The sequence below is a fragment of the Bidens hawaiensis genome, unplaced genomic scaffold (assembly GCF_021521415.1).
Source record: "Bidens hawaiensis isolate Kalapana, Puna unplaced genomic scaffold, B.hawaiensis_p1.1 tig00032856_1, whole genome shotgun sequence".
Classification (NCBI taxonomy): domain Eukaryota; kingdom Viridiplantae; phylum Streptophyta; class Magnoliopsida; order Asterales; family Asteraceae; genus Bidens; species Bidens hawaiensis.
This window is the reverse complement of record NW_027495630.1, coordinates 90,065-108,311: the sequence shown is the minus strand read 5'-3', so window position 1 is coordinate 108,311 and position 18,247 is coordinate 90,065. Positions and strand designations below refer to the sequence as shown.

The following is an 18,247-nucleotide window of genomic DNA, read 5'->3' as shown; positions in this document are numbered from 1 at the left end:
GGTACGTAATGAAAATCGACCGAACGTTCCGGGTAAAACACCAATCAAGTATAATGGCAAAAAGTGAATAACCAATGTTAGACGGTTTAGGCCGGTTTCTTGGATTAAATGGTTGGGCCGAAAAGTTGCTGAAAGAAACTTATTTGTATTAAAAAGGTCTTTAGCGGCCCGGCCCATATATGAATCTAAAACAAACCAGGTGACGTGTAAAGGTGCTATTGGATGATATGTAACCGATTAAGCCCTAGATATCATCATCAATCAAGCTGACCCGAAACTGAAGATTTCTGACCCGAATAATAAGACCAACCTTTTCTTTTCTACCCAAATTCCTTCCTATTCCTAACCTCTCGACGCCAACCCAATCTTTCATCGATCTAGGGTTCCACCGTCACCTGGTACGACCTCTGTTCTCTATATCATCCTTGTAATTTGGATAACAAGATAGTTAAAGTTCGAATCTTTAATAAGACCCACGTTTGTTTTCAGCTTGGTTTCGTTAGATATAGCTTTAAACGTTGTTAATACTTGTGGGTTTTTGAAATCGGAGGCTAATTTTGAGAAAGAAGGTTAATTTGGTTAGTATTATGTTAAACCCAATTGAATGTGATGTGGGTTTGGGAAATTAGATGCTAAATTTGGAAAAGAAGTTTAATTTGGTTAGGATAGTGTTAAACTAGTTGAATGTGATGCGGGTTTGTGAAATCGGATGCTAATTTTGAAATTTTGGTTTAATTTGGTTAGGGTAATGTTAAACTAGTTGAAATTGATGTGGGTTTGGGAAATCAGAGGCTAATTTTGGAAAAAAAGTTCAATTCGGATAGGATTGTGTTAAACTGGTTGAATGTGATCAGTGGCTAATTTTGAAAAAGAAGTTTAATTCGGTTAGGGTAGTGTTAAACTAGTTGAATGTAATGTGGGCTTGTGAAATCGGATGCCAATTTTGAATAACAAGTTTAATTTGATTAGGATAGCGTTAAACTAGTTGTATGTGTTTGGAAAAGAAATTTAATGTGATTAGGATAATGTTAAACTAGTTGAATGTGATGTGGGTTTGTGAAATTGGATGCTAATTTTGAAAAACAAATAGAGGTTGAATTTGATTGGTTTAATGTAAACTTAATTGAACGTGACGTGGGTTTGGCTTTTTGTGCGGTTTGATTGTGAGAAGATATATTTTTTTGGTTTGTGATTGTTGGTTTGTGTGTTTTAGGATGAATTCTAGACATTTGTGCACTAATTTATGATCTAATTTATTTTTAAGTGTTGGGAGACTAGCACTTATGTGTATGCTTTTGATTTCAAATTGTCGTTACGTGAAAGTGAGTTTTGGATTCGATATAGGTTTTGAATGATGTTGCTATTTGGTATTTATAGAGATGACAATGTTCTAAATTGAAGAAGCTTTTGTTAAGTTTGTTGCATGTGTGTTTCTAATTCTCTAAAATTAACCAAATTGGAAGCAAGTATTGATCTTTGATAGTAATCTTTTGTCTGCAAAATGAAAGAACCTTTTGAATGGTTAATGTTTAGCATGAAATTTAGACATTTGGACACTAGTTAATGTAGTAGTTTATTAACCCTAGGCGAGTGATATGCCACTGCTTCATTTTAAGTGTTAGGAGACTAGCATTTATGTGCATACTTCCGATTTCAAATTGTCATTTTGTGAAATTGGATTTTGGATTCGGTAAAGGTATTTAATGTTGTTGCTATTTACAGAGACATAAATGTTCCAATCTGAAGGAGCGTTATGTTTATTGCATGTGTGTTGCTATCTCTAAAGTTAACGTAAATGAAAGCAAATATTGATTATTAATTGTAATATGTTGGCTGCAGTATTCGTTGTAGGAAATTCTTTCATTTGAAATTCAATATTTATTCTCTTGAAGCTGCAAATCCAAATTATTTGGAGATTAAGTGGTACATGACAACAACTTGACAGAAAATGAATAATTCTTCTGATGAAGATGATAAGCCCTTGGTTTTCAAAAGGTCTTCAACTGCTGATAAAGTAAGGCCTGTTAGTCAACAAAAGTCAACTTCAATCGTCAGGCAGGAGAAACCTTCCGCTTCCATTAAACCTCCTGCTAAACAAGCAAGCGAAACAGGTCAACCCTTGAATTTCAAAAGGTCCACAACTGCTAATAAAATTAGGCCCCTTAGTCAACAAAAGCCAACTTCAATTGTTAAGCAGGAGAAACATTCCACCTCCACTAAACCTCCTGCTAAACAAGCAAGCGACACAGAGGATTCTGTAGATGACAAACCTTTGAGTTCTAGAATATCTACTGTGCCTCAAAGAAACTCCGACCATGTGATAAAAAGACCTGTTATAACTACATCTCAACGCCTCGGTGACAAACCTTTGAGTTCTAGAATCTCACCTGCACCTCAAAGAAACTCCGACCATGTGGTAACAAGACCTGTTATAACTACATCTCAACGCCCAAAACCGCAGGTAAAAAATGAAGATTCTGATGATGAAAAACCGTTATCTTCAAAGTTCACATCTGTGGGACCTTCTGTCAAGAAAAGTGATGATTCCGATGATGATGATGATAAACCGTTATCATCGAGAGTTAAACAAAATGGTTTTATTTCAAAGGATAGTAACCAAATCAACAAAAACACGAATGTTGGTTTGAATAAACGACCTTCAAATGATGAGACACTATCGGGTCAGTCATTGGTTAAAAAGCCGAAGCTTTCTGATTCAGATGATGAGAATGATCATGTTCCTATATCTCAAAGAATGAAGAATCAAACCGCATCTGGTAGTAAATCATCATCGTCATCTGTTGTTAAACAGAAGGTGATTAAAGTTAATTCTTCATCAAAGACAACTTTCAAGAAGTCAAAGAAGGTGGAGAAAAAGTCAAAATACTCAAAGTCGTCAAAGGTGCCACCTGGATCCGGTGAAGGGAAAAAGTGGACAACTTTGGTTCATAATGGTGTAATTTTTCCACCGCCATATAACCCTCATGGGATTAAGATGCTTTACAAGGGAAAGCCTGTTGATTTGACTCCCGAACAAGAGGAGGTCAATATTTTCAATCCTTTTTTTTCATTGGCTTTTTATTCTTTTATGACCCATTTGTTTATAATGGGTTTGGGTGGTGCTATATTTATAATGGGCCAAGCAGGAAACATGCCAAATGGGCTGACAGTAATCAAAACATGAGTTTAAAGCTAAATCTTCTTAATTCGTTTACAGAAAGATATTACTTTATTACTGTGTTAGTATAAATTTTGTCATCACTAGTTATATATAAAAGTTTATAGGCCTGGCCTGTAAACGAACTGAACGAACACAAACGGGGTATATTCATGTTCGTTTGGTCAATTTTAACCAAACAAACGATCGAACACGAACACTTAAACGAAGTTTTTTTGTGTTCAAGGAAAAGAACATGTTTGTGTTCGTTTATGTTCGTTCGTTGACAGTAGAAACGAATGGTTCACGAACGTAAACAAACAACACAACTGGATATTGTTGAACGAACAGAATTGAGCAAACACCAATTGAAAGTAACTGTGAACATCAATCTTTTGCACCCAAAAATTTAATAAGACTAGACTTAGTTGTAGCAAGTGATATTTTGCTTTTATAAAAGTAAACTAAATTGTGATGGACCTAGAAATTCAAATGATTATACAAACTAACAAACTTAAAAACAATCGTATATGTAAAAACACAAACGAACGCTCACGAACATAAATGAACGAACAAGACACTGCGATTGTCATTTAATAATATTGCATCATTGTTCAATGTTACAGGTTGCAACTATGTTTGCAGTGATGTTAGATACTGATTACATGACTAAACCGGTGTTCAAACAAAACTTCTGGAACGATTGGCGGAAGTTACTAGGAAAAAACCACACGATTCAGAATCTAGAAGACTGTGATTTCAAGCCAATATACGATTGGCATCAGCGTGAAAAAGAGAAGAAAAAACAAATGAGTGCAGAAGTAAGTTTTGATTAAATAACCATTATGATTTTGTATAAAAAATAAATGTGATAAATTAAAAGCAAATGTGTGGCAGGAGAAGAAGGCTATAAAAGAAGAAAAGATGAAACTTGAGGAGAAATATATGTGGGCCATAGTTGATGGTGTCAAAGAGAAGGTAATTTCCACCCTTATTTCGTCTTTATTTTATTAATTAGTTAAATATTTAATTATTAAGTAATACTAATGGTGCAGGTTGGAAACTTTCGAGTTGAGCCGCCCGGGTTATTTAGAGGTCGTGGGGAGCATCCCAAGGTGCTAATGACAGCGTTACCCTTCTTTTTTAAATGAAAGATTTTAACTTTTAGGGCATTTTTGACAATTAGTGCTAAATAATAATTTATTTTTATTAAAATATTAGATGGGAAAACTGAAGAAACGTATCCATCCAAGTGACATTACAATTAATATTGGGAAGGGTGCTCCAATTCCAGAATGTCCAATTCCTGGTGAAAGGTTTGACTTTGACTTTTTTTTATTTTTTTAATATTTTTGTATCTTCTTTCTGTTTGATTTTTTCTGAAAACCTGGTTTATTAATGCTTGGCAGCTGGAAAGAAGTTAGGCATGATAATACTGTAACTTGGTTGGCGTATTGGTACGATCCAATAAACGGAAAGGATTTCAAGTACGTGTTTTTAGCTGCCAGCAGTGCGCTTAAGGGTCAAAGTGATATAAAAAAATACGAGAAAGCAAGGTCATTAAAGGTAAGTCAAAATAATGTTAAAAGTTATATTGTGACTGAAACAATTTAACTTTTGTAATAATGTTTATTTTTATAGAAACATATAGACGGCATCAGGAAAGCTTACACTAAAGATTTTGGAAATAAGGATGTGACAAAAAGACAGGTTGCAGTGGCTACATACCTTATTGATAAACTAGCACTCAGGGCAGGAAATGAGAAGGTCATTTTTTGCCTTTTTATCTTTTAATTATCTTGAAAATGACATATAAGTTAATCAAAAGAATCATACTATGTATTTATTGTTGCAGGATGATGACGAAGCTGATACAGTCGGTTGTTGCACATTGAAAGTAGAAAATGTTGAACCACAGCCTCCAAACATCCTGAAGGCACGTTTTTTTTCATATTGTAACTTTAACGGAATTACATAACCTGATAATTTCTAAAAATATAGTTATAAAATAAATAATGCTGTATGTTTTAATGCCAGTTTGACTTTCTTGGTAAAGATTCCATACGATACCAGAACGAGGTTGAAGTCGAGCTTCCGGTATTTAAAGCAATTCAACAGTTTCGAATAGGTCAGTTGACTTTATGTTGACTTTTTTCATTAGATTATTTCAAACTCTTTTATTTTTACTGAATTATAAATGAACAGGAAAGAAGGGTAATGAAGATCTTTTTGACAAGCTGGATACGAGTACGTTAAATGCTCATTTAAAGACACTTATGCCTGAGCTTACAGCTAAAGTTTTCCGTACATATAATGCATCCATCACATTGGATGAAATGGTAACATGCATATACTAACTTTAATAATAGTGGTAGCATTGTTATGAAATCTAGGGTTATGTCTTGGCATGTAAACGAACCGAACGTTCAGTGAATCGTTCGACAGCAAGTTCGTTTGTGTTCTTTAATTTAATAAATGAACGGACACGAACAACATTTTTTGTTCATTTATTTAAACAAACGCACACAGAGGAATGTCTTGTTTGTTCATATATGTCCGTGAAGGTTCATTTATTCAATAAATGAACGAACACAAACAAAAATTTTGTAAATAATTTTAAATGAGCGCACATGGACGAATGTCTCGTTAATTCATTTATGTTTGTGGACGTTTGTGTATGTTTGTTAGTGGACATTTGTATAAGTTCATTCGTGTTTATATTCATTTAAATCGTTTAGGCCTATTAACATTTAGTCTAATGTTATGAAATTATGAAAATAAAGTATGACATATTAAAATTTAGTCAACCACCACCATACCTAGAAGATATCCCGTCAAAAACAATGCTATTAGTTGGGTCTAGAGAGGGTGGGAGGATAGAGAGGTTGCTTCCGATGAGACTCTCAGACCCAAATTTAGTCAAGTTTTGTTAATTTTTGAGGCTCAACAAATTGATATTCACGTTTACTTTTATTTGGTGTTCACTCAATTATATTCATTAATGTTGGTTCATGTGTGTTCAGTTAAGTTCATGAACCGTTCTTATACTGTAAGCGAACGTACATAAATGAACACGAACAAGAAAACTCCGTTCGTTTAATTGTTCTTGTTCGATCGTTTGTTCGGCTAAAGTTAAATGTAGGTGTTATTTTTTTGCTGGTTGCAGTTAAATAAGGGCTTGAAGGGTGGGAATGTTGCTGAAAATGTAGTCATATACAACCAAGCAAATAAGGAGGTAGAATTCTTATCCTTTTATAAATTTGTTCATTTTATATTTACATCACATAATATTAGTTTCATGCATTATGTTTTGTAGGTTGCAATTATTTGTAATCATCAACGTAGTGTTTCAAAGTCTCATAGTGCACAAATGACGAGATTGAACGAGAAAATTGAAGAATTAAAGGTTACTCTTTGTTACTTTTCCTTAACTATAATCTATGTTATATTTATTTCTTTATGTAAACATGTTATATTTTTTTGTTATTATTTCACTGTAGGGTGTTTTAGAAGAATTGGAAACTGATTTGGCTCGTGCAAAGAAAGGGAAACCGCCATTAAAGGGTTCTGATGGAAAGATAAAGAGGAATATGAACCCTGAAGCGTAATGCCACTAAACCTTTTCGATCATAATTGCAATTTCTGATATTAATTATAATTTAAATATGCAGATTACAGAAAAAGATTGATCAAACTCATGCAAAAATTGAGAAAATGGAGCGTGACAAAGAAACCAAAGAAGATTTGAAAACAGTTGCTTTGGGTACTTCAAAAATCAATTATCTTGATCCTAGAATAACCGTCGCTTGGTGCAAGCGTAACGAAGTCCCCATCGAGAAGGTAAAATTACTTATTTACCCTTCTTTAAGTATTTTATTTGTTGAAGAATTATGAAACATAAGCTATTTAAATCTGATGCAGATATTTAATAAGTCTTTATTGGCAAAGTTTTCTTGGGCAATGGATGTGGAACCTAAATTCAGGTTTTGATATCTATAGTAGTTCTAGGAGAGGAACTCTACTAGCCGTTATTATATGGATTTAATGTTCTTTTTCATTTTTATTTTATGTGCCGAATAGTTGAGAAAAAGTTCGTGTTGTAACGTGTATGTTAAAGAAACTAAACTAATGAGTTACATGAACATGTGTTAAAGGGTTTGTATTGTATGATTTGAGTTGAGTTGAAAATTGAAGATGTGATGCATGTTTCGGATTGTTGATGTCGTTTTGATGTTAAACTTTCCGTTGAAGCAAGGAATTCATTATCCCAATACGACTTTGCATTTCTTTTCTGACAGACACGACTTTTGTTTGCTTCTAAATACTGTATCTCCCTTCCTAAATTGTTTAGATGATGTGGTCACCCATTCTCCCTGTGCCCAACATAAATTACATTGAAATAGCAAGAGTAAGGTGCATGTTTTCCTTAAATTTAGTGTAATATCTCTATCTATTTAGACATTGGTGTTGTATTTTTTTTATGAGTATTGATCCATCCCTAACAAGATTAGGGAAATATGTATGAACTCGACTTAGTTGGAGACAATAGAGATGATCACTACCAAAATTAGCGATAATATAATATAAAGTGGTGATCACTACAAGGCTTGCTGAGGCAAGAATATAAACTAGATGATATTAGTGAAGACAAATATTTAATTATCAAGATAGGAAAAACAAATACCGATTTATAGATTTGTGTAGCGGAAGTAGTTTGATACTTATAAAACAGAAGTGCTAGAAAGATGCACGAGAGTTTTTCAAAGTTAATAAAACAAGAAGAAGAAGAAGATATTATCAACCTACAATGTGAACAAGACATGACAATATGTAACCCACCCGGCCTAAAATATCCTAGGAAGTCATGAATTCTCTCATCAATGATCAATAGTATATGTTAGGGTCCATGTCAATTTGATATTCCATCTAGTTAGTTTAGTAACGAATTAATGAGGTTGTGAGGATATATATATATATATTTGCCTTTGGATTCGGATTGGGAACCAATTAATACAATTCTTATGATTCTTATATCTATACTATATATAATACACCAAACACGGGCAAATTAAGACATTCATTTTTAAGTAATTTACAACATTTAAAACATAAGGTACATGTGTTAGTAAGGGTAAATATGTCTTTTAAACACAATTCATTCAACTTACACGTTTGGTCCCTCATCTTTAACCATATTATGTTTTTAATTTAACTTGTAAACTAACTTCCCACCCATGATTTTTAAACGACTATGGCCCTTTCATACGTTAGTATTTTTATAAACAAATTGCACCATAAAAACGAGCATTTTATTCTCTTTAATTTGGATATGATATTGTTGTAATTTTTTTATTTTAAAATTAATATGCTACGTAGGAGTGTTCGGTGTCAGTTTTGATGGTTTTTAAGTTAAACTTTTGAGTCCAACCGTTAATACTGATTTTTTGTCGTCCAAAACCAAACTCAACCATTGAAAGTTAAAACCAAATCGTTACTAACGGCCTGGTTGCAGTTTGGTTTCATAGTTTAAACGTTAATAATAAATTTAGTTTAAAATAATTAATAATTTAAAAATTTTAACTAAAAACCAACATAATATGATACTTGAGATGATCATAAATAAAAAATAATAATTTTAGCCATATAAATAGTAAATATTAATGGAAGATCTAGGACGCGAAATAATAACAACAAAGATTACAAAAGAAATCATATTGCAATTAGGTTAATTTACAGTTTTTTCTGGTTTATATGGCCGGTTACCGATATAAACCGCGAACCAACCATTCACTACGTTTTGAAAATTTTGAAACCGACCAACAAACCGAAAGTAAAAAAGAAAAAGAAAAAAGAAGTCAAACCAATGACCGATTTAAATGATTTCAAGGTTTTAACTGAACCATAAACACTTATATTTGTACGTGATTAGCAGATTCAAAACCCACTGCATCGCGTGGGCACCCGTCTAGCAAGGTTATATATACAATATACCTCATTCATATGTGTGATACCTGTTAAGGCGCACATTTTCTAGCTGGCGTGAAAGTTTCTAGTCTTCATCCTCGATTTTGATTGAAGTGTTAAGTATATAGACTCAAATAAAAACATTACTTGGTTAGTTGATTCTCTACCAACTCATTACTTAGGGCCTTCCAACTTACATCTTTTGACTTGATGAATTTTTCCGTAAGTGATAATCCGCTTGCGATCTATACAATGAATCATAATGTTTTTTTCAATCAAGAAATCTAGACACATGAGTTTTGTGCTTTGTAACTGCCACATTAATCTAAACGCTAATTTAGAAAGCATCTTCCAGCCGTCACAACCTGAGTGGTCCAGTCCCTTGTCTAAGTTATCTTCTTTTAAAAATGCAGGAATGGGTAGACGACTATTTCTCCCCTCAGAGGCCAAAGTCTATTATAATTGAGGGTGATTCTAGAATTGGAAAAACTATCTAGTCCAGATCATTGCAAAAACCCAATTATATTTTTGCGGTCACTTGGATTTAAGTCCAAAGATTTATAATAGTATTAATGTCATTGACAACGCTATTCCAAATTTTAAAGCAATGGAAAGAGTTGAAAGAGATTGGAAATCTAATTGCAAATACGACAAGCCAGATCAAATAAAAGGGGGACTTCCCGCCACAATACTATGTAATTCTGGCATGGGATCCTCCTCAATAAAAGCGAGAACCAGGGGGTTGAAACCGTTGAATGAATGGACACAAAAGAATGCCACATTCATTTTTCTTCAAGAACCTCGATTCTCCATCTAACCAAAAGCTACTCAATAGACCTTCCAAAATCCAAAATCAAGAGCACCCAAAAGAAGGCGTCCAAAGTTAGACAATTGTCTATCACCACTATATTAATCGGTAAAATAAGGTTACAAGGTTGGAGACTGTGATAAGCGATTACAAAGATTCTAAGTGTGTACGAGTATATTGCTAAAGTAAATCGTATATTATTAGCTGTGTGTGATGCTGTGTTCTGTGTCCTTTCCTGGCTGATCATGCTTGATATAAATACAAAAACAATATAACTAAAAAGTCTACTTTTTAGCCACTATCCCTCTATAGCTGCTACACGTCTTTGACCACGTGCTAGACCATTTGGACGGCGAAATAATAGGTTAGACAAAGTCTCCAGCCGTTATACTTGCCAATATATTGATATACAAAGAGAACAACCGTTAGTAAATAATAAGTACTGAGGATCCTTGATCCTGACAGAATCTAGATCACATGCTAAGGATAACTGATCCAGAACATATGCCAGGATAACATATCCACAGTGTCAAATTTCCGTGCCCTAACAAATAGCAAACCGTCAATGTTCGTTGACTCAGCAAACGGACTTGATCGAACTCCAAGTAGGTTCAACCACAACCTCAGGAAGCACTTGAAGATCCACGAATGTTTCAGAACTTCAAGATCTGGACAACTTTGACACCATCCTCGGATGGCAATCCGAGGAGAATTAAATTGCATTTTCTATTTTTTTAAGAAAGTTGTCAACTGTATCAGGGCTTTTAATTATGCTTGCTCAAATTCAAACCCGTTCCCTTGTATTGAAGAAAATCATGAAGTAAAGTTTAATGCTTATTAAAACTAATATTATAATTACAACTGACACGTGTAGTAAAATTCAGCAAATAAAATAACATTTTATTAATAAACAACAATTACAAACGAGAAATACAAGAACATTGGTTGCCACTACTTTCATCAGTAGCCGGACTTGATCGAACTCCAAGTAGGTTCAACCACAACCTCAGGAAGCACTTGAAGATCCACGAATGTTTCAGAACTTCAAGATCTGGACAACTTTGACACCATCCTCGGATGGCAATCCGAGGAGAATTAAATTGCATTTTCTATTTTTTTAAGAAAGTTGTCAACTGTATCAGGGCTTTTAATTATGCTTGCTCAAATTCAAACCCGTTCCCTTGTATTGAAGAAAATCATGAAGTAAAGTTTAATGCTTATTAAAACTAATATTATAATTACAACTGACACGTGTAGTAAAATTCAGCAAATAAAATAACATTTTATTAATAAACAACAATTACAAACGAGAAATACAAGAACATTGGTTGCCACTACTTTCATCAGTAGCCGAACTACCAATTTCACCACTGGTATCCACACTACAAAGAAACTCGTAAACTTCGTCTTTGTAAGCTCCTGAGGTATTAAGCCACTCAATAAAGTTCCCGGCACCCAACTTCGTATAAGACAAACTCATAGCCTCAAGAAGTGTTCTTGGATTAACTGAAGATAAACAACATAGAAAAGCTGGAGAATTTTCAAACCAGGAATCAATCCTCTTCATGTGAGTATATGTTTTGATGTTTCAGTGTGTTAATCTGATTTTTGAATTAGCAAATAAACACATCACACCCGTGCCAATAGTTTATCCACCATAAAAACATATAAACTATTCTCATAACAGTAAAACAAAAAAATAAACATAATCCTAAAATTGAAGTTTATAATTTTTTATTACGATCTTTAATTCCTTTTATAATCTTTATTAGTTGATCATTATCATTCACTTTTGATCGACGGTTAGACTTTCACAACAAATAGTAAACCAAAAATAATATAAAAAAAACAAATAACTTTTTATTTTTATTATAATTATAATTTGGATTTCTTCTTCTTGTTCGATCAATCAGCCTCCATCTATAGATCCTCGGCGATAATTAATCCATCTAATCTATTTATTTACTCCATAATCAATCAGGTACACTTCAATTTCTGTATACATTTCTACGTCTTTTGTTTCAATTTCAATGATTTAACTTAAGGGTTGTGTACCAGTAGCAATTATTATACATGGGTTTTCACGATTGAAATTGTACTTCTTGAAATTGTGATTTAAGAATTGGGTTTTTTTTCTTAGTTTGTGATTACTCTTCATATTTTTTTAATGGGTTTACTTAAATCCTAATTGTAGAATTGGGTTTTATTATTATTATTATTATTATTATTATTATTTTTGTGATTCGTGAAATGGGTTTTTTTAGTTTGTAATTTTTATACATTTCTACATGTTTTAATTTTTTTTTTTTTTTTTTTGGGTTTGTGATTTTTTTCTTGATTGTATTTTTAATATATGAATTGATTGTTTGTTAATTTGCCTTAGGTGAAGTTAAACTTCATAATTTGAATATTTGAATAGAAGAATTTGGAAATGAGTGTGGTAGGGTTTGATATTGGGAACGAAAACTGTGTCATTGCGGCTGCGAGAAACCGTGGGATTGATGTGCTGTTGAACGATGAATCGAATCGTGAGACGCCCGCGGTTGTGAGTTTCGGTGAGAAGCAAAGGTTTTTGGGGTCTGCAGGGGCTGCGTCTGCGACGATGAACCCGAAATCCACTATTTCTCAGGTTAAGAGGTTGATCGGAATCAGTTATAGGAATCCGGTTGTACAGAAGGATCTTAATATGCTTCCATTTGAGACTAGTGAGGCTCCTAATGGCGGTGTTTTGATTCACTTACGGTATTTAAACGATAGGTACACGTTTACACCGGTTCAGATTCTGGGCATGTTGTTTGCGCATCTGAAACAAATGGCTGAGAAGAATCTTGAAATACTTGTTTCGGATTGCGTTATTGGGATTCCATCTTATTTTACTGATTTGCAAAGACGCGCGTATCTTGATGCTGCACAGATTGCTGGTTTGAAACCTTTGAGATTGGTGCATGATTGTACTGCGATTGCATTAGGTTATGGTATTTACAAGAATGATTTTTCCGATTCTGGACCTACAAATGTCGTGTTTGTTGACATTGGGCATTGTGACACTCAGGTTACCGTTGCAGCTTTTGAAAACGGGCACTTGAAAATATTATCTCATGCTTTTGATAATCGTCTTGGAGGTAGAGATTTTGATGAAGTTTTGTTTAACCATTTTGCTGACAAGTTTAAAGAACAATACAATATTGATGTTTATACAAACACTCGGGCTTGTGTAAGACTAAGGACAGCGTGTGAGAAGCTGAAGAAAGTTTTAAGTGCGAATGCTGAAGCGCCACTTAACATTGAATGTTTAATGGATGAAAAAGATGTCAAAGGGTTTATAAAGAGGGAAGATTTTGAGAATCTGTGTTTAGATTTGTTAGAGAAAGTTACTGTTCCTTGTGCTAAGGCTGTAAATGATGCCGGAATAAATGTTCATGAAATATATGCTATTGAGCTTGTCGGTTCTGGGTCCCGCATACCAGCTATTATGAGGAAGTTAACATCTCTTTTTGGGAAAGAACCAAGAAGAACGCTTAACGCAAGTGAGTGTGTTGCTAGAGGATGTGCGCTTCATTGCGCAATGCTTAGCCCTTCTTTTAAAGTTAGAGACTATCAGGTTTGTTTGTAATACTCTTTTTTATATAGTTTTGTTAATATCCTACGTATTTGCATAAGCAAATTTTTGAAAATGTGGTTATTTATACTCGTGCAAAAGGAGAGAGCTCAGTGTTCTCTAGGCCTGTAAACAAGCCAAAACATCCAGTGAACCGCTCATTACTGTTTGTTCATTTAATGAACGGACAAATGAACATGAATACACATTTTTGTTCATTTATATTTGTTCACTTATCTTCGTTTCTTTATGCTTTTTAAAATATTCGTTCAAGTTTATCTATACTTGTTACTAATGTTAGTTTAAACTCAAAGTGAAATTCATATTTTAAAACCCTTAAAAGTCAAATTCAAAATCAGTTTGATATCTTTGTTTATGTTTGAAATGTTAGATGCAATTGTGAAGATGTTGGTATTTTAGACTTTAGTTAGGATATTCATCTTTACTAATAATTGGTGTTCGTTTTTATTTGTTTACATTTTCATTTGTGTTCGTTTAAGTTTGTGAACCATTCGTTTAGAATGTTAACGGACAAAAAGTACAAACACAAACGAACATGAACACATTAGTTTTCCCAACGAACGGACACGAACAAGAAAATCCTTTCGTTAAGTGTTTGTGTTTGTTCATATGTTCGGTTAAAGTTAAATGAACGAACACGAACAAGCCCTGTTCGTGCTCGTTTGGTTTATTTACAAGCCTATTGTTTATCTTTTGTATAGCCTTTTCTTCTTTTTAATTAAGTGCTTTTCCTTCTGTTATAACTTTCCAAATTTAGATATTTCACGCTAGTGATGATTCATGCAGCGTTTAATTTCTATTTAATATTTGTAGGTTCAAGATTCGTTTCCTTTCGCGATAGGACTTCATTCAGATGATGGCAAAGACATTAAACTGCCAAATGGCATGTTGTTTCCAAAAGGCCATCACTTTCCAAGTGCTAAGATGATTACGTTGCGTAGAAGTAATACTTTTCATTTGGAGGTTATATATGCCAACGAGGATGATCTGCCACATGGTGTTTCACCTAAAGTCAGCCATTTTACTGTAAGGATATTATAAGTTCTACGCTCTTCATTTCTACTTTTTTCAGTATACAAAGTTGGCGGTGTTTTGTAGTTTTTGTGAGAACCTGTGTTTGACAATTATGAATTACTTAATTGTGAATAGGTCGATTTAGGCAATGTTTTATCTGCAACATTCAAACAGATGAAATGATTTTGGGAAAAAAGGAAGCAGATGAGTCAACCGGCTGGAAGTTTCTAATGTACATTGTTTATGCATAAAAGTTGAAACCTCTTAAATCCTTAAAATAAAAAAAAGTTAGATTATTATTGGAAGACTATAAAACAACGATACCCGGTAAAATTCCACACGTTGCAAAGCTATTGGTAGGGTCTAGGGAGGGTGGGATGTACTGTAAGCAGACCATACCTCTCTATCACAGGGGAGAGAGAGTTGCTTCTAGGGGGACCCTCGGCTCCAAACATAGTTTATGTGAATAACATATGAAACACTAATTATTTATAAAAAAAACTTGATTTTGAGTAAAAGTTATCCTGGGTCGACCGTTGCCTAACACACCCATTTTTCTACTTTCAAAAACCACAACGAAAGCTGTCTGTATGTAAGAGAGTTTCTTTAGTAAGAAAAACACACACACACACACGTGTGTGTGTGTGCGCACGTGTGCATGCGTGTTTTGGAGAATCTGTTTTGTCTTTAGCATTTACAAAAAAGTGTTAATATTTCTCCAGATTGGTCCTTTCTCAACCTCAGAGAAAGTCAAGGTCAAAGTCAAATTCTGCTTAAATCTTCATGGAATTGTAATGATAGAATCTGCTTCGGTAAGCATACCTAATTAAATAGTTTCTTTAAATATACACTACGTCTTTTCTTTATGATAGTTAACTTTCTTTGCATTTCTTGTCTCAGATTATACATGAAGGTCACTCAAGTAACAATGCACATTTACATTCACATTCGCATTCAGAGCGAGCGGCGGTTGACAATGACATGTCAAATGGTGGACCCACTGAGTCTAGTCCCTCTACAACACACTCTGTAATACCATAGAATCTTTATATGTTACATTATCTTGAATTTATATTGCAGTTGAGTTCTCACGTTATCATGCACATATAATTTTAATTTTTGGTGCACAAATAACAGGCACGTAGGCAGAAGGCTACGGTTTCTGAAAATCTTTATGGTGAAACAACAATAGATGAGTTAAAGCAAGCTCAAAATATGGAGTGGTTTTTGGCAGATCAAGACATAAAAGTAGAGCAAACTAAAGAAAAGAAGAACACACTCGAATCTTTTGTTTATGACACACGCAACAAGGTATGCTTTCTCTTTAGAATACATGATTCTGTAAAGATATGCATTAAATAGGGGCGTGATGCGTCGGTTTTAGGCTCAAACCGAATCAAAAACGAAAAGTTTGTTTTTGGGTTTCTGAAAACCATTTGGTTTCCATTTTTTAGTTTTCACAGTGCATTCAGTTCGGTTTTGCCGTTTGGGCTAGAAAATTTTGGGCCCAAAATAATGAATTTAGGTCTAATTATTTATTTTTTGTTAACTAATTGATTATTACACATTTGGGCTTAATTTTGGGATACACCATTTATAATTCATAATTTCATAAACATAAGTCGGGTTTTTTTGTTTTGTTTTTGTTTTTTGTTTTTTTGGTGTTACAGGTCTGGTTTTGGTGGTTTTGTTTTTTTTAGTTTTGCCATTTGGGCTTGAAATTTTGAGTTGAAAAATATGGCCAAAAAGTTTAGTTTTTTTGGGTAAAGGGCAAAGCACAAAAATATACATTGGCTTAATGTTTTTAGTTAGTTAATGATTAATTGATTATAACACATTTGGATCTAAATTTTTTGTGTTATTACCATTCATAAATTCAAGAATAAAAATTTTTTCCGGTTATTACGGGCTCGGTTTGGTTTTTTGGGGTTTTCGGTTTCATGATAAACCAAAATGATTGGGTTGGGTTTACGGATTGGCTTTTAGGTTTCATGTACCTTGATTCATTATGCTTGCATGTGGCAATTTTGACCAACTTATGAATTGATTAATTCGGGTTATGTTTTATATCAAATGGGTCAAACCAAAAAAAGTTAGCCAAAACGAAGCAGGTCAAACGGGCCGAAAGTTGCCCAAGGTCTATTCTTGACCCGTAAAACCTCTTTAAGTCATTTTATATGAAAAAAATATATATTTTTTTAAAACATTATAACCATTTGGAATCAAATTTGACATACTTATAAAAAACAACGAAAGTTTTGAAAGAAGATGTTTTGGGTCAATCCTACCCGCCACCTGACCCATTTTGCCACTTCAGCGTTATGTTCACTGCAATTATTAGTGCTTTTTTACTTTTACATATTTAGCACAAAAATTAAAAAATAATTATTTGATCTAGCTTCTAAGTTCGTACCGGAGCTTTGCTACGGACGAAGAAAGGGACGGAATATCCAGAAATCTTCAAGAAACCGAAGACTGGTTATATGAAGACGGTGATGATGAAACCGAACAAGCTTATACTGGAAGGTTGCACGAGCTCAAAAAGGTATATTTTGTTAGAAAAATATATACTTTTTTTTATATAGTTTGTATATGATATAATTTTGTATGTTAATGTAGTTGGTAGATCCTGTTGAAAGTAGATACAAGGAAGAAGATGCTCGAGCCCACGCGACAAAAACTTTGTCAAATTGTATTAATAAATACCGTTCGGCTGCACAATCACTGCCTGCTAACGAAAAAGATGCAGTATGATTCTAGTCCTTTTGTTTTAATAAATTAGTAAATTACTCTCGTTTGTATGAATATTATTAATTGTTATTTATTAATCATTCGGCAGGTTAACATTGAATGCAACAGAACCGAGCAGTGGTTGCACGAGAAATCCCAACTGCAGGCTTCAATGCCCAAAAACGCAGACCCCGTTGTATCTTCGAGTGAAATTAATCAAAAAGCCGAGATTCTTGAGAGGTGATAATTTTGTTATAAAAGAAATTGTTATTTGTGCTAAAGTTATTATTGAAAACATTTGTGTTTTAATGTTATTGTTACTATGTGCTTTAGTATGTTAAAGCATATAACGAGGAACAAGTATTCGGCGTCAAATTACGATGATCCAGACGAAAAAGACAAGCCTGATGACATGTATGTAGATTGATGATGTTAAGGTCACCCTGAAGTCAGCTTACTTAACAAGGAATTTGAAATTATTTCCGAAAATTATGATGCTGAGGTGTCAACTACATTTTTGTTTGCTGCATTCACCAATTTGAGTTTTAACTTGATTGATGTATTTGCTTATATTTATTTAACTTGATGTGTCAAAGGGGGTTTTGAATTTGTGTACTTTTGTTCTGTCTTGAAACATGTTTTTTTTAGGTTTATTGTATGTTTTATATAGCCATTTTAGGTTTTTCATGTATCTGTTTTTGTCATTTTAGGCTGTTTTATATTTTTATTGACATCCTGCTATACTATTAAAACAATTGAGATTGGGTCCACATGACACTACTTTATTGGTCTATTTCCTTTGTTTTCAAATATATCCTATGCTTCTCTAATTTTTTAACAATTAAATAAATCAAAAAGAAATCCAATTACCAATAATTAATGTAACAATTTAAGTTTAAAAATAAGAATATAATTACGAGGATAAAGTTAAAATATAAAAGACAACAAAAATGAG

The 18,247-nt window shown here is 33.4% G+C and overlaps 2 protein-coding genes across 3 annotated transcripts; both read left to right on the top strand.

Annotated features, from left to right (window-relative positions):
* Nucleotides 1-1,501: 1,501 nt before the first annotated feature.
* Nucleotides 1,502-7,346, top strand: LOC143584235 (DNA topoisomerase 1 alpha-like). Its single transcript, XM_077066328.1, has 15 exons — nt 1,502-3,043; nt 3,784-3,978; nt 4,055-4,135; nt 4,213-4,272; nt 4,379-4,473; nt 4,567-4,723; nt 4,799-4,924; nt 5,013-5,093; nt 5,195-5,285; nt 5,363-5,496; nt 6,324-6,392; nt 6,474-6,563; nt 6,658-6,761; nt 6,829-6,997; nt 7,079-7,346. Exons 1-15 carry the CDS (start codon nt 1,949-1,951, stop codon nt 7,145-7,147), a joined length of 2,616 nt encoding a protein of 871 aa, XP_076922443.1. The 5' UTR covers nt 1,502-1,948; the 3' UTR covers nt 7,148-7,346.
* Nucleotides 7,347-11,844: 4,498 nt separating this feature from the next.
* LOC143584234 (heat shock 70 kDa protein 16-like) lies at nt 11,845-17,932 on the top strand. Of its 2 annotated transcripts, XM_077066327.1 has the most exons (10): nt 11,845-11,926; nt 12,352-13,530; nt 14,362-14,574; nt 15,285-15,374; nt 15,463-15,591; nt 15,700-15,873; nt 16,961-17,107; nt 17,182-17,310; nt 17,402-17,532; nt 17,626-17,932. In XM_077066327.1, exons 2-10 carry the CDS (start codon nt 12,361-12,363, stop codon nt 17,717-17,719), a joined length of 2,277 nt encoding a protein of 758 aa, XP_076922442.1. In that variant the 5' UTR covers nt 11,845-11,926; nt 12,352-12,360; the 3' UTR covers nt 17,720-17,932. The 2 variants fall into 2 exon arrangements, with proteins under 2 accessions (XP_076922442.1, XP_076922441.1); XM_077066326.1 differs by lacking the exon at nt 11,845-11,926 and having other exon boundaries at nt 12,262-13,530.
* Nucleotides 17,933-18,247: the final 315 nt, after the last annotated feature.